Here is a 17,974-nt window from a genome sequence, read left to right as displayed (position 1 = left end):
ATAAAAATTTATATTTATGCTTTATTACATTTAATAATACCTATACAACTAATATAATGTTATAGTATGACATTGCCGATATCTTGTATTTACAGTTGTTATTTTTTAGTAAAAATTCAAATATTTCAATACAATTATTTTAAAATTATTTAACATTATTTTAAAAAGCTTTACTTCAAAAATTAGTAAAACGAAAATATAGGTATTATAGACTGCGGCTAGGGTACAGCCTGTGGCTCTACATATACAAATGGTTGCTGTGGTAACATAAAACTCAGTCACCATGGTATTTAATTACTAACACCCACAACACACATTTTCCAGGCACAACATTATTGTCTGTTGTGTTAATTTAATTATTTAAAATAACTAACTTACAATAAACACTAAAAATAACATTTTTAAATGTACCTACACAATTTAAAAATACTACGTCATTTTATTCGATATTCATACCTACCCATCTATAGTTGTCTAATCATATTCTATGAAAAAATAAGAATCTTTTAAAATATGTAGTTTTAAGTTGATAAATGATTAAAAATAATTATGTCAATTTTAAATACTGGAGTATATTTATGCAAAGAAGTATTTGATGAAAACAGTGAACCAACACAAATCGGTAATGTATGTGATGTATAGAATTATGTTGTAGTAATTTAGTGAAATCTAACTTATCAGTTTTTACACAGAAAATTATTATTTAAATTAGAAATAAAGTAGTTTATACTTCGTAAAGTAGGTATAAAACATTTCAAATTCGAGATTGTGTAAATTTTTTTCAAAATTTTCTGTCTATGCCATTTGACTATCCTGCACTTAGTAAAACACAATTTTTATATTTTTTTAATTTATTAATTTTTTTATGAGAATACTTAAAAACGATTTTAAAATACTATATTTCTATTTGTTAATTTGAAGCATAAAATGCAGCTTAGCTCCTAGGTATGTACTCGTTATCGATTTTATCTTCGAAGTTGCACTGAATTTGAAAGTGTTTGACAAAATGGTAATTCATGTTTTTTTTGGCTGTTGTACGAAAACAAAAAAAAATAGCAATTGATTTCCCAACAATCATGGTATCTTGCATTTTATCCTAAATAACAATTTCAAAAACAACATTATCTATTTTTTTTTTAAAGAATTTGTTTTCTTAAGCAGAATATTACAGAGCAACCAGATTTGTGTAATCATACTTTTTAGGTAATAACAAAAAAACTGGAATACAATTGACTTTTCCAGAACTTATAGTAGGAACTTATTATCTCAATCAAAATTTCAAAAAACTTTTTTATTAATCGATTGTAGTTTTCATTGTGATTATGCATAAAAAATAAGAACTGTACGGATACTAGACAGTAGTCACTAGTATCTAGTTTAAAATTTACATCCGTTTAAAGTTAGCCATATTATTATTACACAAGCATGCCAAATCGTAAACAAAATTATATATTCTAAAATTTAAATGTAAAAGTAAAAAATTGTCGATTTGATAAAATTGTTCATATTTTATGAGTGGGAAATAAATAGTTTCAATCTAATTAAAATTTTGATTTTACCATGTTACTACGACGTACCTGAACGTTATATTTTACTATGGGAAAATTAATGATATTTATTTTTTTAAATTATTTATAGAGATTGAAGAACAAGCGTCACGATTAGGAATAGACGCAGTGAAAGAGATACATCTTTTAAGTATTGCAAGACAATGTTTACTTGAACCATTGCCTTCCGATTGGTTTCCTTGGTATTAAAAAAAATATATTATATACATTATTCATAAATATAATTTTAAAAAAATTAGCAATTATTAAGATTTAGTCGGTTTATTATGTAATTATTTCGTAGTTATATCGAAAAAGAAAATAAGTATTTTTACTATAACGAACAAAGTAAAATATCTCAATGGGAACATCCTTTAGATGAATATTACAGACAAATAGTCGAAAAAACACGTTCAGAAGATTCGTCAACTGGTAAATTAAAATAAAATATCTTTATTCTTTTTTTTATTGAAATTTTCATCGATAATAGCCAAATTAAAATATCCTATGTTAATTATTTTTTCCTGAACATTATAAATGATATACCTAGGTACTTATTATTACTAATTACTAATTAGACACAGTAACTATTTGTTTATTATTAAAATGCATAGGTCAAGACATATCATTAAACGTAATTCTAGACGAAGATAATTTACTCGACACTATAATGTTCAACCACACAAAAAATGTAAGTATTATAGATACTAGAGTCTAGACAAATTCCTGGTAACCCACCAGGGTTTTTATACATTATTATTAAAAAAAAAATTGTAAATTTACTACGTTTTAAGTAATAAAAAATAAAATAGGTATTACAATTTATATTGTTCTCCAAAAATAATAAGTCCATGTATTATGTACCTAGCTATATAGAGTATAACATAATGTTATGTACTACTTTATAAAATATATACAGATAATGAACCTTCAATTTTTTGTGAGCTCATTGATATAAATAAAATAATAGAGTTCCTTATTCTGTAATATTTGAAATTAAATTATATAAATATTATTATTTTATGGAATTAAACTGGAAACTAAATCTTACTACACACCCATTTTAAACCAAATTAATTTTTGTTATTTATTTACAATTAAAAATTATTATGGTTAATATTATAGTATAGTAATCATCATATGATTTTTTAAAAATCAATGTTCGGTATTTTTAGCCTCTTCATAACTGAATATTTACATATAATTTAGATAAAGGTTTAATTTAATTTTTTTAATTTTTTTTTTATAAAGGTTTGAACATATTTTTTTTCATTTTCTTACTTATGATTAATTAAATTTATCTTTTGTTATTTCTAAGAATAACTATGAAAAAAAGGCAGTTGCTGAAAAACGAACCGTACGCTTTAAGACTCCTATAGAAGAGTCATTAGATTTTGATAATTCGGAAGACAATATGAAGTTTTTAGGACCAATTAAGTAAGTACAAAATTAATTCTGTGCTAACAATAACTTTCTTTAAATATAATATTATTACCAATCAAAATACCAGGTTAAACACCTCTTTTACAAATACATCATCTACTTTACATAATTTACCTCAATTTTCAACAACTAATACTTTTGATCAAAGAAATACAGGTAAGATTTTAGATGAAACTGATATTATTAATTAATTATTTGCATTTTAATCAGAAATATTTCTATTTTATTTTGAACATATTGTGACTTTTTCATTACTATTAACAATAGTTTCAATAAGTTACGATTCATAACTATTTTACTATTTACAATTATTAATTTATATTTATTATGGTTTTTGAAACGGACAAGAACAAATTATGTTATATTTTTATTTTAACTCACTCACTGAAAAACAAAAGACAATCGATTAATAATTTTAAAATAATTATAAAAAATAATAATTTCTCACGTTGTACACGTGTCAATGATATCCTACATTAAATATTCTATTTATTTGCCACTTATCAATTTATTTAGATTCAAGTTGATTTGACCACTAAAAGCATGACAAATTACAAAAATAATAGTTTTGTGATTTAAAAATATGGTTGCTTAAAAAAAGAGCACATTGCACATGTACACAACTACTATGCACATAGCAAAAAAATCGTATACCATAGAACATCATATTAGTTTATGTAGGCGAACAAAAAAATGATTATTAAAATTGAAAATTCTTCCCTTAGATATTGCATTATCATAGACACTGTCTGAAATAATAATAGTAATATACCTTTAGGATTTTTTTTAAATGCTTGGTCTTGGAGCCATGCCTTATCACAAATCACTATTTCATGCTTGTAAATTGTAATAAATAGGTTTTTATAATTATAATGTTTTGGGCCTTGATTATTTTATTCTAGCTAGTCGAAGTGTACTATCCAAGTACAATATATTACCAAGCAAAGATGAACTGTCTAGAAAGTCTGAATTAAGTGAAAACATTAAAAAAGTAAACGATGATGACCCATCTATGAATTTGGATTATAATACAGGAAAAGAAAATTTAAGAAAAATTGATATAACTTTGACCGAATCTTCTGATCGATCAGAAAGTACTTCATCCGAAATTCAAACTGATAATTTGAACAGCGACTATGAAGGGGCCGGTAATATATTGATTTCTGTAGTATAATTTGAGTTATAAATTTATAATATTAATACTATTAAACGTATTTAAATTAAGAATAAGTACTATTATTGAAATGGCTGCGAAATGTTTTTTTTTTTATATTTATGTTATTCAAAACAGATCAAAAAGAACAAGATAATAATGTAACAACAGTTCAATTAAATAAACGACATGAGAGAATCGATTCACTCAATGATGAAAGGAAATCTGCAATCGATAATTTCAATACATTTCAATCCACTGGAACTACAAAATTGTATAATGTTAAAAAGGATGATTTGGTTAGTGACAGTGGAAATTCTACAGCAAAAGATTCTAAAATAATACAATCATCAGTAGCTTCTAGTAGTTTTTCCGCAACTAAAAGTAAAATGGCAGAGATAACCCAACGATTTCCGCTTAATCAATTTTCTAACGAAACAAAATTATTTAAGAGAAAACCAATAGAAAGTGATGAAGGTATTTTTGATGTTAAGTCTAATTGCATAAAAACTAAAATTGAATCGGGCAATAATTTGGAAGACGAGAAACCAACATTATTAGATGACGCACGTATTAAAGTTATAGTTGAAAAGCATTGCGATTTGATGAAAAATAAATTAGAAGATACAGTTAAAACAAACCAAAACATCTTAAAGTAAGAACCAACAATTAATTAAGTATAATAACCTATTAAAGTGATATTTATAGGTATATAAATATATAACTGTTATTAAAACTATAACCAAGTTATGTTAAAGTGTATAATTTTATATAAGCAGTAAGATTGTACCTATAGTTGAAATATTATCTATTTATGTTTAATTATGACTAATGAGAACCTAATTACAAACTATGTGCTTTAGGGAAGAATTGATTAAAAAGATTGATGACATTATTCATTCACAAAATAATAATTTTGAAAAACGACATATTGAGCTTTTTACTCAAAACGAATTACAGTTACAAAACATACTAAAAAATGTGTAAGTATATCTTTACTTGGGAAAATATTTATCTTAAAGTGTATTTATTTCCAGTATTACTTTTTTAAATTTCATCTTAGATTTTAGGAGTATGTTCTATTAATTATTAGTTTTTTATTTTACTATGTAATCTTCAACATTGACATCGGTCAAATGTAAAAAAATTCTAATAAATTGTCTTAATAATAGGAAAACGAACAAAAATCCACGGGAAAACAACAAACGGGAATATTCGCTCAACACCATTTTTCAACAAAATCTCAAATTATTTTATTTTAATTGTATAATTTTGTAACTCAGATAGGGATAACTAGAGAGCCTTATTATTAAGGCTCTCTAGGGGTAACTTTAGAGGCTTGATTTTTTTCTCAAAAATTAGTGCATACTCTTGACATGACATAACCTAAATATGTTACTAATTTTATTATTCTTATCCAGGCAAGAAAATACTGGAAAGTCCTTAATTGAAGAATGGGATAAGAAATATATTCAAAATGTATCAAATACTGAACAAATGTGTGCTGAACATTTTCATAAATTCAAAAAAGATTTAGAGGACTATACAGATTTATTTAAACATAAAATACAGTCGGAACTTGATGAAATATCGAACGAATTGAAAAAAAATTTTTCTAAAAATACCGAAATAATTACTGATGGTTGGAACCAAGCATTGGTATCGTGCAAAAACGTCGAATTGGAAAACGTTAAACAAAATTTTGAACAAACTACAGAAAATATTAAACGTGATATGGAGGTTGAAATACGACAGTTTCACATAAATTTCCAAGAAAAGCTCAAAAATGTATCCGAAGATAAATTATATAGTGTTGCTGAGCAATTGGATGTAGCTTTGCGAGAAGAAATCAATTTAGTTAAGCAACGTGTCAACGAAAGTTGTTCTGAACATAATATAAATAATAAATCTACGAAGCATAAGGCACAACCAAAATTATGCAGTAGTGATTGTTCAGATCGTGCAGAATTGAATTTAGAGTAATTAACTATAGCTAACAATATTTTAACTTACCTATATTATTAGGGATGGGTCAAACTTGAATTACTACAAACTCGAACTTAATTTTTTATTGAACTTGAATCTCATTCCAACTTTTGAATTTTTAAGAATGTAACCATAACGAATTGTAAAATATAATAGTTGTCAAGTAAAGTTTGATTTTTAAGTTTAAGGGTTTAAATTTAAAACAACTTGACAAATAAAAGAACAAATTAATCTGCTATCCTACATTTTATTAAAATATTTCAAACTTCGTTCTGCTTGAATACCATTTTTCTCTAGTCTCACCGATCAGATTTTCAAAAGTTCGAGAGTTTGAGAATCTGTCATAATTTTAAATTACTTAACTCTATAATTAGTTTTTAATTGTAGGTATCAAACTGATGGTTCACATAAGGTTAATTATAGCGACATAAGAAAAAAAATTCAACACTGTTCTAATGAATTAAACGATACTCTAAAATTGGTTAACGCAATATCATCAACAAATGAATACACCCCAAAAGGTAAAATATTATATACAGACTGATTACTCTATACACTTATTACTAATTGATTTTACAAATACGCACTACAAATAACATATTATATTATAAAGACCAATGACACCATGTTCTTGAGATAAAAATGTAAGGTAGATAAAGGAATATTTTACCTCTAGACTCATAGACCTTACTACAAAGGTAATACTAATATAAGGTCTATGTTTAGACTTCACTTTTCACGTTCACGTCTATACTTGGTGAAGATTTGTACAATTTAGATTTTAAAAACCCCAAAAATAAAATTAAATATAGATAAAATTATTATTATCATTCGCATTTAAAAAATATCAATCATTTAAATGAATTTAGAAAAAATGGCGATGAGCATGGTTGGTGATATTATAACATAATATATATTTGTAAACTCTCTCCGGGAGTGTAAATAGTAAATAAAAAGTTACCGATATAAATTTTAAAATCTAACACTATCAGTATTCTAAATTTTGTCTTACAGAACAGTACACGGATTTATGCCCAAACAAATGTTCAGTTTCATGTCAAACCGAAAATATAATAACTAATACATATAAAAAACCAAGTCTCAAAAAATATAATATGTATCCTGCAGAGTCAAGTATGCACTCTATATCTAATAATCCATATGGTTTGTACTTTGTTAAACTTGTAGATTATAATATCTTACACCTCAATACTCAATAGTATCTAATAATTATTATTGTAACCGAATAAATACTATAGTGTGTTTGCAAGATGTTAACACAAAATACGCAAATTATTTGGGTCAAGCAGAGATGTCCGATGATCTATGTTCCAACTACTTGACATCATATTCTCAACAACTTAATTTCAGCCCGTTAGATGTCTTAAGTCAGGTAATGATTTTAATTGACTTTTTTGCCTTACACAAATTAAATTAATTTAATATTGATATCAGCAAGAATTAAAAGTAAAGGCTGCAGAACAAAATATATGTCGTTTAATCGACGAGTTCAACAATTTCCAGCACAAGAATATCATCAATCATATTCCTAATAATACTAATAGTAAGTATAACTTATAACTTATAACTTATAAGCTATAATACTTCATACTTGTTTCTATTATCGATTAAAACTAAAACGTTTAATACAGTTAAAAATAACCTGTGCATACTAGTTGAGTCCCAGATTCAAAAGTAATATTTATTGGATCTAGTGTTCAAAATCAATAATCATACTGCACTATAGTTGAGTCCCGGGAAAAAAATGTTTCCTTCCATTTAAACAATCTTAGAACTGTGATCTGTGATCTGTCCAAAAAAATATTTTTGGCAATTGGCTAACTCTGAAGAATTCTTTTTATATAATAATCACTTATTCTTAAATTCAGAAAACTACCCATGTATTCGTACATCGTACATAACATTCATATTGAGATCAAAATATAAGATAAACAATTTTATACTGACAAAATTCGAACACAAGATTCAAATATTAAATTGCAAGTTTTTTCTTTTATCTCTCAAAAAAATGATCTAAAAATGTCATGCTACTCAATTTGTAAAATATTTGATTTTTTTTTTCAGTTTCTGATGAATACAAATTTACCAATATTTATCAGGCGCTAACACCGAAGCAAATAGCATACAATCGGACAAAACATTTAAGAGAATGGCTTTACAATACAGACTTGAAAAATAAAAATAATTCAATTCTCTAAGTTTAGGTATAAGTTACTTTTAAGTTGTGATTTAAGTTAACTAGTTTCTATAGCAGGAGTTCTTAACCGGTGTTCTGCGGAACACAGGTGTTCCATAGACTTTGTATAAGTGTTCCGCCAAAAAAAAATGTTTAATTTCATTTTGACTTTTATGGACTTCCAACACACAAAAGTATAAGACGTGTATACAAATATACTGTATTGTGTATAGAATTATTTTAGGTTAATATATTAAAAAACTAAAAAATGTAGTACATTACTATTTTATTTTACGGCTGTGTTCCGCGAAAATCTTATAAAATTTTAAGTGTTCCGTCATTCGAAAAAGGTTAAGAACCACTGTTCTACAGTTATTAGTTATAGATTACAATATTACTTGTTGCATATTCAGCATTTATATAATATAAGAAACGTAGTGTTTAACCATTAATAATAATAAGTATCATATTACGATCGGTGGGGATTGTCCATCGGTCAGTAGCCAGCACATAATTTCATTATACGACATTACGATTTATATGTTTGACAATAAAAGACTATAATTTACGTTTGCGTTATTATTCACATTAATGATACACAACATTACTAACAACAAAACAAAAAGTAACAAGTAAAAACAAAACTATATTTGTTACTTGAGTAAAAAAAATGCAGCACTTTTTTATATGTTATCATGTCAATACAAAAAAAGAATACTAAGTATAATATTATAATACGTTTCTCTATTTTTATTTTTTTTTAGAGCAGAATTTTTTATTTTGAACTTATGACACAATTTATTGTATATGGTTATGTATTTTAAGGGTTATGAAGGGATGTAATTGTACTTGATATTTAATAATTTTACTGTATCACCTATTCATTTGCGAAGATTAAATATTGTTTTAATGTTTTATACAAACATGCATTTAAATAAGAAAATTAATTTAATTTCCATGAACATATCTCACAGCCCTATCAATGTCGGTTTGTATTATGTTGATTACCTTTATCATACATAATGCCTATTGCAATTTGTAACTAACTTGTAACACTATCAAACTCTGGTATAAAATATGTATGGTAATATTTTAATTTAAATACAATAACAAATCATTCCAAATGTACAAATTATAAAATATAAAACGTCAGTCTCGACAAGTTAAATTTTGTTGTGCTGAGAGCGGGGGAGGGGGAGGGCTAGCTCCTGACTAATTTACTCTTATTTATTAATTATAATTAAGAACCAGTGGCGTATTTGAGACTTCACCTAGGGGGGGGGGGGCGATATTAAGAGGAGTAAACCGCCCTACCAATTAAAAACATTTTTTTTAGACATATAAAAAAACAAAGCATTTTTATTATTTAATTTAGCACTTTTATTAAAGAATTTTTATTACAAAACAAAATCTATATTTCTTTTTTTAAGACTTGTGAATCGATCAATTACATCATCAACATTTATTTCTATAGATCTGTGAATGTTTAATAATGCCAACCCTGTAAGCCGATCCTGGCCCATTTTTGATCTCAGCCAAGTTTTTAACCTATTGACAAAATAATATAAAGTAGCAGATATGACTAATATAAGGATATAAATAATAAGAAGTGGAAAAGCCAAAAAGTGGATGTGTGAAGTCGAGGAGAGTAGTAAACGAAAATAACAAAGAGAGAATGTAACTACTATTACTTAAAACTAAATACAGAGCAATTAAGCATATGGCACATTCCGAATAATGAAAACATTTGTTTCAAGGTTGTTAGTAAGGCTTTATACAGTTGAGTTGCGATAACTCGAAAAACTTGACAACTTGATTTTTTTTTTTATTCCCCTAGAACCTTGTTTGCGTATATAAAATATAGCGTGCACGGGGATACGGGATGTTAAATCAGTTGCAAGTCGCAAGTGTACGAATAACGATTGTATGGCGAACAGGCGAACGGAACAGTCGAACAAACACAACACATTTTCATAAATATCATATTTAATTTTTCATAGATAAGTATCAGATAAGTTATCAGTTTATCACAATAACGAAATGACCCATCGTGACCATTAATTAGGTAACCATTTCGACAGATAACGTTCCGTTCCATCATTCGTTTGGTAAGACTACGTCACCCAGTCCTCGGGCCAAATGTTCCATCTTTGCGTACCATAGAGCAATCACTAATCAGTAATCCGGTTGTATTATGTATTATCAGTTGACAGTTATCACAAAAATTTCTCATCCAAAAAAAATTATTTACTTATTAATTAAAATATTTAGAAACACTTATAAGTTCAACAATCATAAAATATTATTTTCAAAGATCTCTCCGGGGGGGGGCGATCGCCCCTATCGCCCCCCCCCTCATATACGCAACTGTTAAGAACCTATTAAAAATAAATATCTAACGATGTTACCATAATATACTACTATCACTATATAATATTAGCTGATCCCGTGCACTTCGTTGCCCGTTAAAAATTCCAACTCTATATGAGATGATACATAAGTCTAACTTTTTGGGTTTAAGAAAGTATTTCATAATATTAAATAAATTCACTTTGTTAATAGTACCAATAGGTAACTATGTTGATAACTGATAAGTCATAATTTTATTGGTTACCGGAAAAAAAAGCCAGCTGAAGAAAAGCCCAGCAAAAATATCCAACGGAAAAAAAGACAAAAAAAAACCTACCGCCTGGTCCACCTGTTTTGTAGTGACTTGTTATATTATTATTTTTATAGTTGTGTAATTTTCGTATAAATAAAGTGTATACCTAAAATTGATGCTTTTTGACTGTAGGTTGAAGGTTCTATATTATATTATTAATTACCCAATGATTCAATATAAAACAATTTATGATTATAAATTATAACTTGTAACACAATATAGTATGTGCGTATTTATCCGTGGGCTTTATTTGAGTGGCCTTTTTTTCCGTGGTCTGTTTATTTTTCGGACTTTTTTCTGGTTTTTTTTTCAGTGGCTTTTTTTCCTTAGCGACTTCAGGACAGCATATTTTCATTTTATTATGGAGTTCCGCGGTAGATTTTCTAGCGTAGCGATGCGAACTGTCTCAGAATTGAAAGACGGCTTACATTCTCAGTGGAAGACTCTTCAAAAGACTCTTTTGGCCTTCGTCGTCTTAGGGCATAGACGTTGAGAAAGTTGTGACTCAGGCATCTTTTATTTTTGTAATGGAAAAATATTAAGCCCAAAATTATCATTTTTAAAATATATTTGTAACCAGTGGCAACCATTTAAATAAACGAAAAAAATATTCTTTGCCCTCCATAATATGAATTATAATTTATTAAATAATAACAGACTTGTTAATTTTATAATTTTCGTAAGTACTTATTTATAATTAGTCATTTTATTTTATAGATTGTAAATATCAAATTTACATACAGATAGTAGGCTATGTTAGGTATTTGATTTAATGCACCAATGAGTACCAATAGTTAGGTATAGTAAATTATCTAGTTAAATTAAAAATATTATGCTGGCTTATCATACATTTAGTACCTACTTACAAAGTTACAGACCAACTGGCACTTACTTATTAGTTAAATTATTAAATATCAGTAAACGTCATATTAACTATTTTATCTATACATATCACTTAAATATGTAGTTACGTAACATTTAAATGTTACTGTTGGAAAATGATCTGTGAATTGATAATTCAGATTAATCATATCACTGATATTATAATTTAACTACTAATAAATGTTTAAATAATGTTTTAAGTTTTTTACTTTTGTGGATGACAATATACAGTTTTAACTTGATATTCCAAAGCAGAATATAGCACCAACTGGTGTTATATAATCTGTGATATTATTATACAACGAAACATAATATTGGTAAGCATGCGGAATGCCTCCTACCACGATTCCCGACTGTAGCTGATTCAAGGATTTATTAGTAAGCTGTAGCTGCGTGCAGCTAACTAGGAAAATAGGAAGGGAATGGACGCATGGTGCATACCTTCCTACCTAGTAACCTATATTTTATACTGACCACTAGAGTTGACCTAGAAAAGCAATCTTCAAACAAGATAAGTAGGTATTATATTTTAGTAGTGGTAACACAAATCTCAACGATTATCTGTTCTTTTTTGTTCGTGAACCGTGGTATGCATAATAATATTAATACGTTAACTAATTATTGAGTGTATTTTGAACCTACCTAGTTTGTACTTACCTATATGGATGACTGGATACGCATAATATCTTATATAGACGAGTCGAAGTCTAAAAAGTCAGGTAAGATACTTACTAATATAATACCTAGGGAGTAGAATTGACAGGAAGAGGTTTTGGGTGTTTAAACCCGAGATTTATAGAAAAAGAACATCAAGAAAAAAACTCAAAAACTGGGTGGGTTTTATTGTATAAGTAATAATAGGCGGTGTAATCAGACATTTTTCTCATGTATTAGCTGCAGTGTTTTTTGAGTTTTCCTTATCACCTTATCTCTATACCAGCCAGTAGCAACACCAAAAACTATAGATAGTATATTAGTATATAATTTATTGACATTCCAACTATTTCTCAATAATTGTTGTTAATTGTTGTTGACGTTAGTGGCATTCAAATTTGTAAAAATCCACCGATTTCTAAATATAAAAAACCCTTAGAGAGAATTTGAGGATGGCTCTTTTTAATTATGCTACCTATCAACTATAACCATATATTTATTTAACCTTTAGACCAACCTATTACCAAGTATTTTTGTATTTTGTAAAATTATTCACTAAGTATTTACTGGGAAATTACCTAATACCTTATTGAAAATAAAAAATGTGTTAACATTGTTTATTGACTATGGTCAAAAAAAAAATGCATGAGCGTGTAATTTTTTTCATTATATTATACTTTTACTTGTACCTACCTAAATTTAAAACATAATTATTACATTTTTATCTAATCAAAGTTTATTTTTAAAAATAAATAATTACTTATAACTTAAATTTTTCTGAAAATCAACACAAGTCAACAAAAGAAAAACTGTGAATTTCTATTTTGCCTAGAAAAGTGGACCCGGTTTTTTCAAAATAACGAGTTGGTTTCACCCAGAAAAACAGCCCGGGTTTTTTTTGGACTGAGCATTTTCGTGCCAACCCTGATTTCCCCTCTAATAATTGTTTTATTTTTACACTAAAATTGTAAAAAACTTGGATTAATTTATACTTAACCTCCCCCCGCCTTTCAAAATCCTGGCTACGCCACTGTACCTCGGTATACATAGCGATATTGACATAGTTGTTTCAGTATTTGGGCAATAACCGTTTTCGCCGTCATGGAAAGGTGGAGGGATAGAGTAGCCATCGTGACCGGGGCGAGTAGCGGCATAGGAAAAGCGATTGCTGTAGCTCTGCTGAAAAGCGGCATGATTGTCGTCGGTATTGCCAGACGAGAAGATCTCTTGAAGGTAAATAATATGAAATACATAAAAGGACGTTCACCCACTTGGCCACTTACACCCGCATAAGTTGTCTCCGTGATTCATAACAAACGGACAACATACCTTCAAATATTTGAGTCCGGCAGTTCTAATTTTGTGTTTAATATTAGAGCAAAAATAAATCATTTATTTTTAAAATTTGATCATCAATTTTTATTTTTAATGATATTTAAATTGTATACTATTAAATAGGTACCTATACATTTTATAGAGTGTAAAATTAATACTTAAAAATGCTTAAAACTCACTTAAAATTTAAATAATGTAAACCAGAGAATACAGATATAGTATAGTATTATTTTAAAGTTTGATAATAAGCCGCTCTATTATTAAAGTTAACAACGCAAAATTGAACTGTTGAAAGTACATTTGGTAGACGGTATGTTATACGAAGTTATAAGAGTGGAGACGTGTTGTCTAACAAAACACACATGTTAGTGTGATACGATAGAAATGAGATGAGCACTAGTGCACTACCTACTAAATAATACAATAATATTAAATTTGTATTTTTGTACCTATTCTATCGATTATTTAGTATATTACGATAACTGATACTTCAAACGTGAAAATCATTTGATTGGCAAATTCGTTGACTAAATAGATAATAATTAATACCTATTGAGTAGGTATCGATCACTCATGAAATTCAATATTTTTTATGTGAATAAATTAGTCGATAGTTTTAATATAAATGACGGTTAATACTTAATATTGATAATAATTAATAAATAATGAGTAATGACGAATGAGGGATCAAATAAAATATTTCTATAACGGCAAAAAATGCAAAATGTTCATTGATTACTTTTAATAAAACAAAACTAGGTACCTACTTATTTCCAATATGATATGAGTTTACCAAAAATCAAAACTCTGAATTCTAAAAATATATTAAAATAGGATCATGTGATGTAAATGATAATTATTATTGTTACATAAGTGTTTAGTAGGTACATAATAAAAATCGTTACAATATGGCAATATTATACTTATACTATACATATTTGATATTACTATATGTATACGTAAAATATTAATACTCGTCAAACGTGAAAAAGTAAAAAAAAAATGTATGGGTAAATATTTTATATGAAGAAAAGATTGTAAGATATTTGAGGGGCTTACCCTAAATGTATGATATTATTTATTAGTTATTTACTTATTTGCTAAATTAATTGGTGTAAGACCCATAGGTTAGGTTATATATATTGTAATGAGTACCTTAAAATTGTTTTTTTTATCGCCCGACGTTTTTCGTAGAAACTAAGCGAAGAAGTCGATAGTTATCGAGGGAAGTTTTATTACAAATCATTTGATATCAGAAATGAGAAACACATAACCGAATGCATTCAGTGGACCGTAACCACTTGTGGAAGTATCGACGTGCTGATTAACAATGCTGGAGTCTATGATGAAACGGAATTAGTTGGTAATATACTAATATTTAAAAGCATATTAAATTACCATTATTATCATTAATGTCTATTAAACAGCAGATATTTTATGTAGGCAGTAAACATTGTATTTATAGCATAATATAGGTACGTCGAGGGGCTTAGTATAAAAAAAGCCAAAAGTGGTTCATAATTAGTTTTAGTGCTAATTCGCAATCAGAGTATATAGTCCATAAGTACAAGTGTTCGGGACGTTCACTAAAAAATGAATTCGTTCACGTTCACATTCACGTTCACGTTCAGCCTCCCCTGATATTTTAATGGATTTCCGTCTATGAATGTATACGAAACATGATTTGAGCGGGGAAACATACCGTCTCTTTGGTCACTCACATGGAAATACTTTATGTTCCTCTGCACAGTCTGGTTAGGTTTTCCGCCAAAAGTATTCTTTTGATCATATAATAGTAAGTAGGAAACAACTGGCTGCAATTTATAAAATGTTCATGTCGTTCATGAAGATATAATGTATACAATATCATTGATTGTATAATACTATAATACTAATATAAGGAATAGTGGCTTATGGCCATGCATTGGTTCTTAAGGCTTAAATCATTTAAATGTTGGTTGAATATCGAGCAAACGATTTCAGATGAATCGATGGACCACGGAAAAATGATCATGGAGACAAATTATTTGGCAGGATGTATTTTCACTAAAGAAGTGATAAACGAGATGAAACTGAAGGGTATTGACAATGGACACATTATCAATATAAATAGGTAAATGGTTTGGGCTTATAAGTTATTAGTGTTATTAAATTTTGTCTAAATAACAATTTCATTCAATAGATATTTATTAGCATATTTAAAACTTATAAGTTATACGTTAAACCATAGTCCATAGGCATCACTACTAGACACTGCATTTCGAACTTTCGAAGGTGCGAGTACTGAGATTACCTAAAAAAAATCTTACGATACAAATAACTTTATTTCCATGCCCACAATTTTTAATAATGACAGAATTCTGATATAAGTTGGAAATTCGTTCTTGTGTCATGCATGTCCAAAACCAATTTTTTTATTTGTCGCATTATACAAACATTAATTCACTAGTAAAAATACATAACTAATTAAGTTATTTGCCCCCCTCCCCGGCTAATTACTAATCACTAGCCTCTGCGGATCCACCTAGTTGCGACTATAGGCTAAAAATAAAATGCCCGGGTAGAAAATGTATAGTTTAGTATTTTAGTATAATATACATTTATTGCTCAATACCATAAAAAAATAATGAAATAGTGATTGGTTTAATTAGGTGGTAAATAAAATTTAAAAATACATATTTAATTTTTACAAAAAATATTGAATTTAAATCAATTTATGATTTAGCGTGGCAGGCCATTATAGAGCTGAACCAATAAAAGCACTTATTCATAACGCCAGCAAACATTGTATAACATTAACAACTGATAGTATTAGAAGGATGTTGGTTAACGAGGGGAGTAAAATTAAAATAACGGTATGCAAACCAAGTTAATAATCTTTTATTTTTTTTAGTAAACAAATTGTGTGCCGTTTTGCTAATGACCAACTTAATGGTTTATTTTAGAGTTTAAGTCCAGGAGTGACTATTAAAGAGTCAACAGAACAACAGTTAAAATCAATCCCTGATATGACATATCTAGAAACTCAAGATATTGCTAATGCCACACTTTACATTTTAGGAACACCGCCGAATGTTCAAGTAAATATATGCCTACATTTTAACAGTGGTTCAGTGCCGTGCTAACTTTCATTGGCACCCCAGGACAATAATATTTGGTATCCCTATTAAGCACACATATTTAAACATTTGCCGCTCTTTAAAATGTTACAATATTTGCTACCCCCTTGGCACGGCTCTGAATTTTAATGAACAAAATCTAATTTTTAAAAACTATTATATTACCTAATTAATTAAAATTGATTTTTGTTTCCCCGTTTATTAGGTTTGTGAATTGACAATTCGATCTGTTGGAGAAACCATGTATTAATATTTGAATAAAAACAACAATTGTTGAATTGCAATAAAATACAAAAAAAACATTAATTGCCAAATTGTCATCATTTCAATAGCTTAATTTTATTTTTACTATTTTAACTACATATATTGTATATAGGTGATTGATATCAATTCAACATACTTGAAAAATTCTTTAACTTAATTTTAAACCGAAGTTTGGAATAATGGCTTATTAGGTTTTCCTTTTGGTTTAAGCCCTTTTATGTTTTTGTATACAATTATTATTAACAATTGTTATTTTAATGATACCAAAAATCAAAAGTGTTGTTTATTTTACCACAGTCCACGATTACATTTGAACGAGTTCAGCACCTATACCAAGTATAACATTAACTCACAAAGCCTAAATATAAATGTACAGGTTGCATCTTATTCTTGTACGTCCTTGTATAATTTATAATCTAAGTGTAGGTACGTCATGTATTCAGAAATGATACAGATGTAAGATGTTTATTATCAGTGTATATTTTTTAAGTATTGGTGTGTAAGTATGCTCAAACATAAAATGTAAACAATAAAAAAATGAGTGGGTACAAATTACAATAACAATATATGAAATAAATTATTCTGCTGTTATTGTCTTTTGCCCGTAGCTTTGGGGGAAAATGGTTACACTTTATACTTTGTATAGTCGGCTCCGGATAATTCGATGTAAAAATTTGCTCGTTCCTTTGAAAATCTTGCACTAATTCGAATAAAAATAATGCAATTTAAGAA

General features: G+C 27.8%; 2 protein-coding genes across 5 annotated transcripts; both read left to right on the top strand.

Annotated features, from left to right (window-relative positions):
- The first annotated feature begins 321 nt into the window (after window positions 1-321).
- LOC111038347 (spindle pole body component 110) lies at window positions 322-8,894 on the top strand. Of its 2 annotated transcripts, XM_022321395.1 has the most exons (15): window positions 324-622; window positions 1,639-1,750; window positions 1,852-1,979; window positions 2,162-2,238; window positions 2,866-2,984; window positions 3,058-3,146; window positions 3,893-4,138; window positions 4,282-4,798; window positions 5,007-5,126; window positions 5,565-6,122; window positions 6,517-6,650; window positions 7,144-7,293; window positions 7,389-7,522; window positions 7,585-7,693; window positions 8,215-8,894. In XM_022321395.1, the coding sequence occupies exons 1-15, from the start codon at window positions 550-552 to the stop codon at window positions 8,346-8,348; spliced, it is 2,700 nt and encodes an 899-aa protein (XP_022177087.1). In that variant the 5' UTR covers window positions 324-549; the 3' UTR covers window positions 8,349-8,894. The 2 variants fall into 2 exon arrangements, with proteins under 2 accessions (XP_022177088.1, XP_022177087.1); XM_022321396.1 differs by lacking the exon at window positions 8,215-8,894 and having other exon boundaries at window positions 322-622; window positions 7,589-7,693.
- Window positions 8,895-12,277: 3,383 nt separating this feature from the next.
- On the top strand, window positions 12,278-17,284 carry LOC111038346 (farnesol dehydrogenase-like). 3 transcript variants are annotated; one of them, XM_022321393.1, is made up of 7 exons: window positions 12,278-12,589; window positions 13,598-13,757; window positions 15,054-15,222; window positions 15,843-15,972; window positions 16,585-16,714; window positions 16,805-16,939; window positions 17,184-17,284. In XM_022321393.1, exons 2-7 carry the CDS (start codon window positions 13,626-13,628, stop codon window positions 17,226-17,228), a joined length of 741 nt encoding a protein of 246 aa, XP_022177085.1. In that variant the 5' UTR covers window positions 12,278-12,589; window positions 13,598-13,625; the 3' UTR covers window positions 17,229-17,284. The 3 variants fall into 3 exon arrangements, with proteins under 3 accessions (XP_022177085.1, XP_022177084.1, XP_022177086.1); XM_022321392.1 differs by having other exon boundaries at window positions 12,280-12,589; window positions 13,589-13,757; XM_022321394.1 differs by having other exon boundaries at window positions 12,284-12,385; window positions 13,589-13,757.
- The last annotated feature ends 690 nt before the right edge of the window (window positions 17,285-17,974 follow it).

Source organism: Myzus persicae, unplaced genomic scaffold (genome assembly GCF_001856785.1).
Source record: "Myzus persicae strain clone G006 unplaced genomic scaffold, MPER_G0061.0, whole genome shotgun sequence".
In the NCBI taxonomy this organism is placed as follows: Eukaryota; Metazoa; Arthropoda; class Insecta; order Hemiptera; family Aphididae; genus Myzus; species Myzus persicae.
This window is presented reverse-complemented; position numbering and strand designations above follow the sequence as displayed.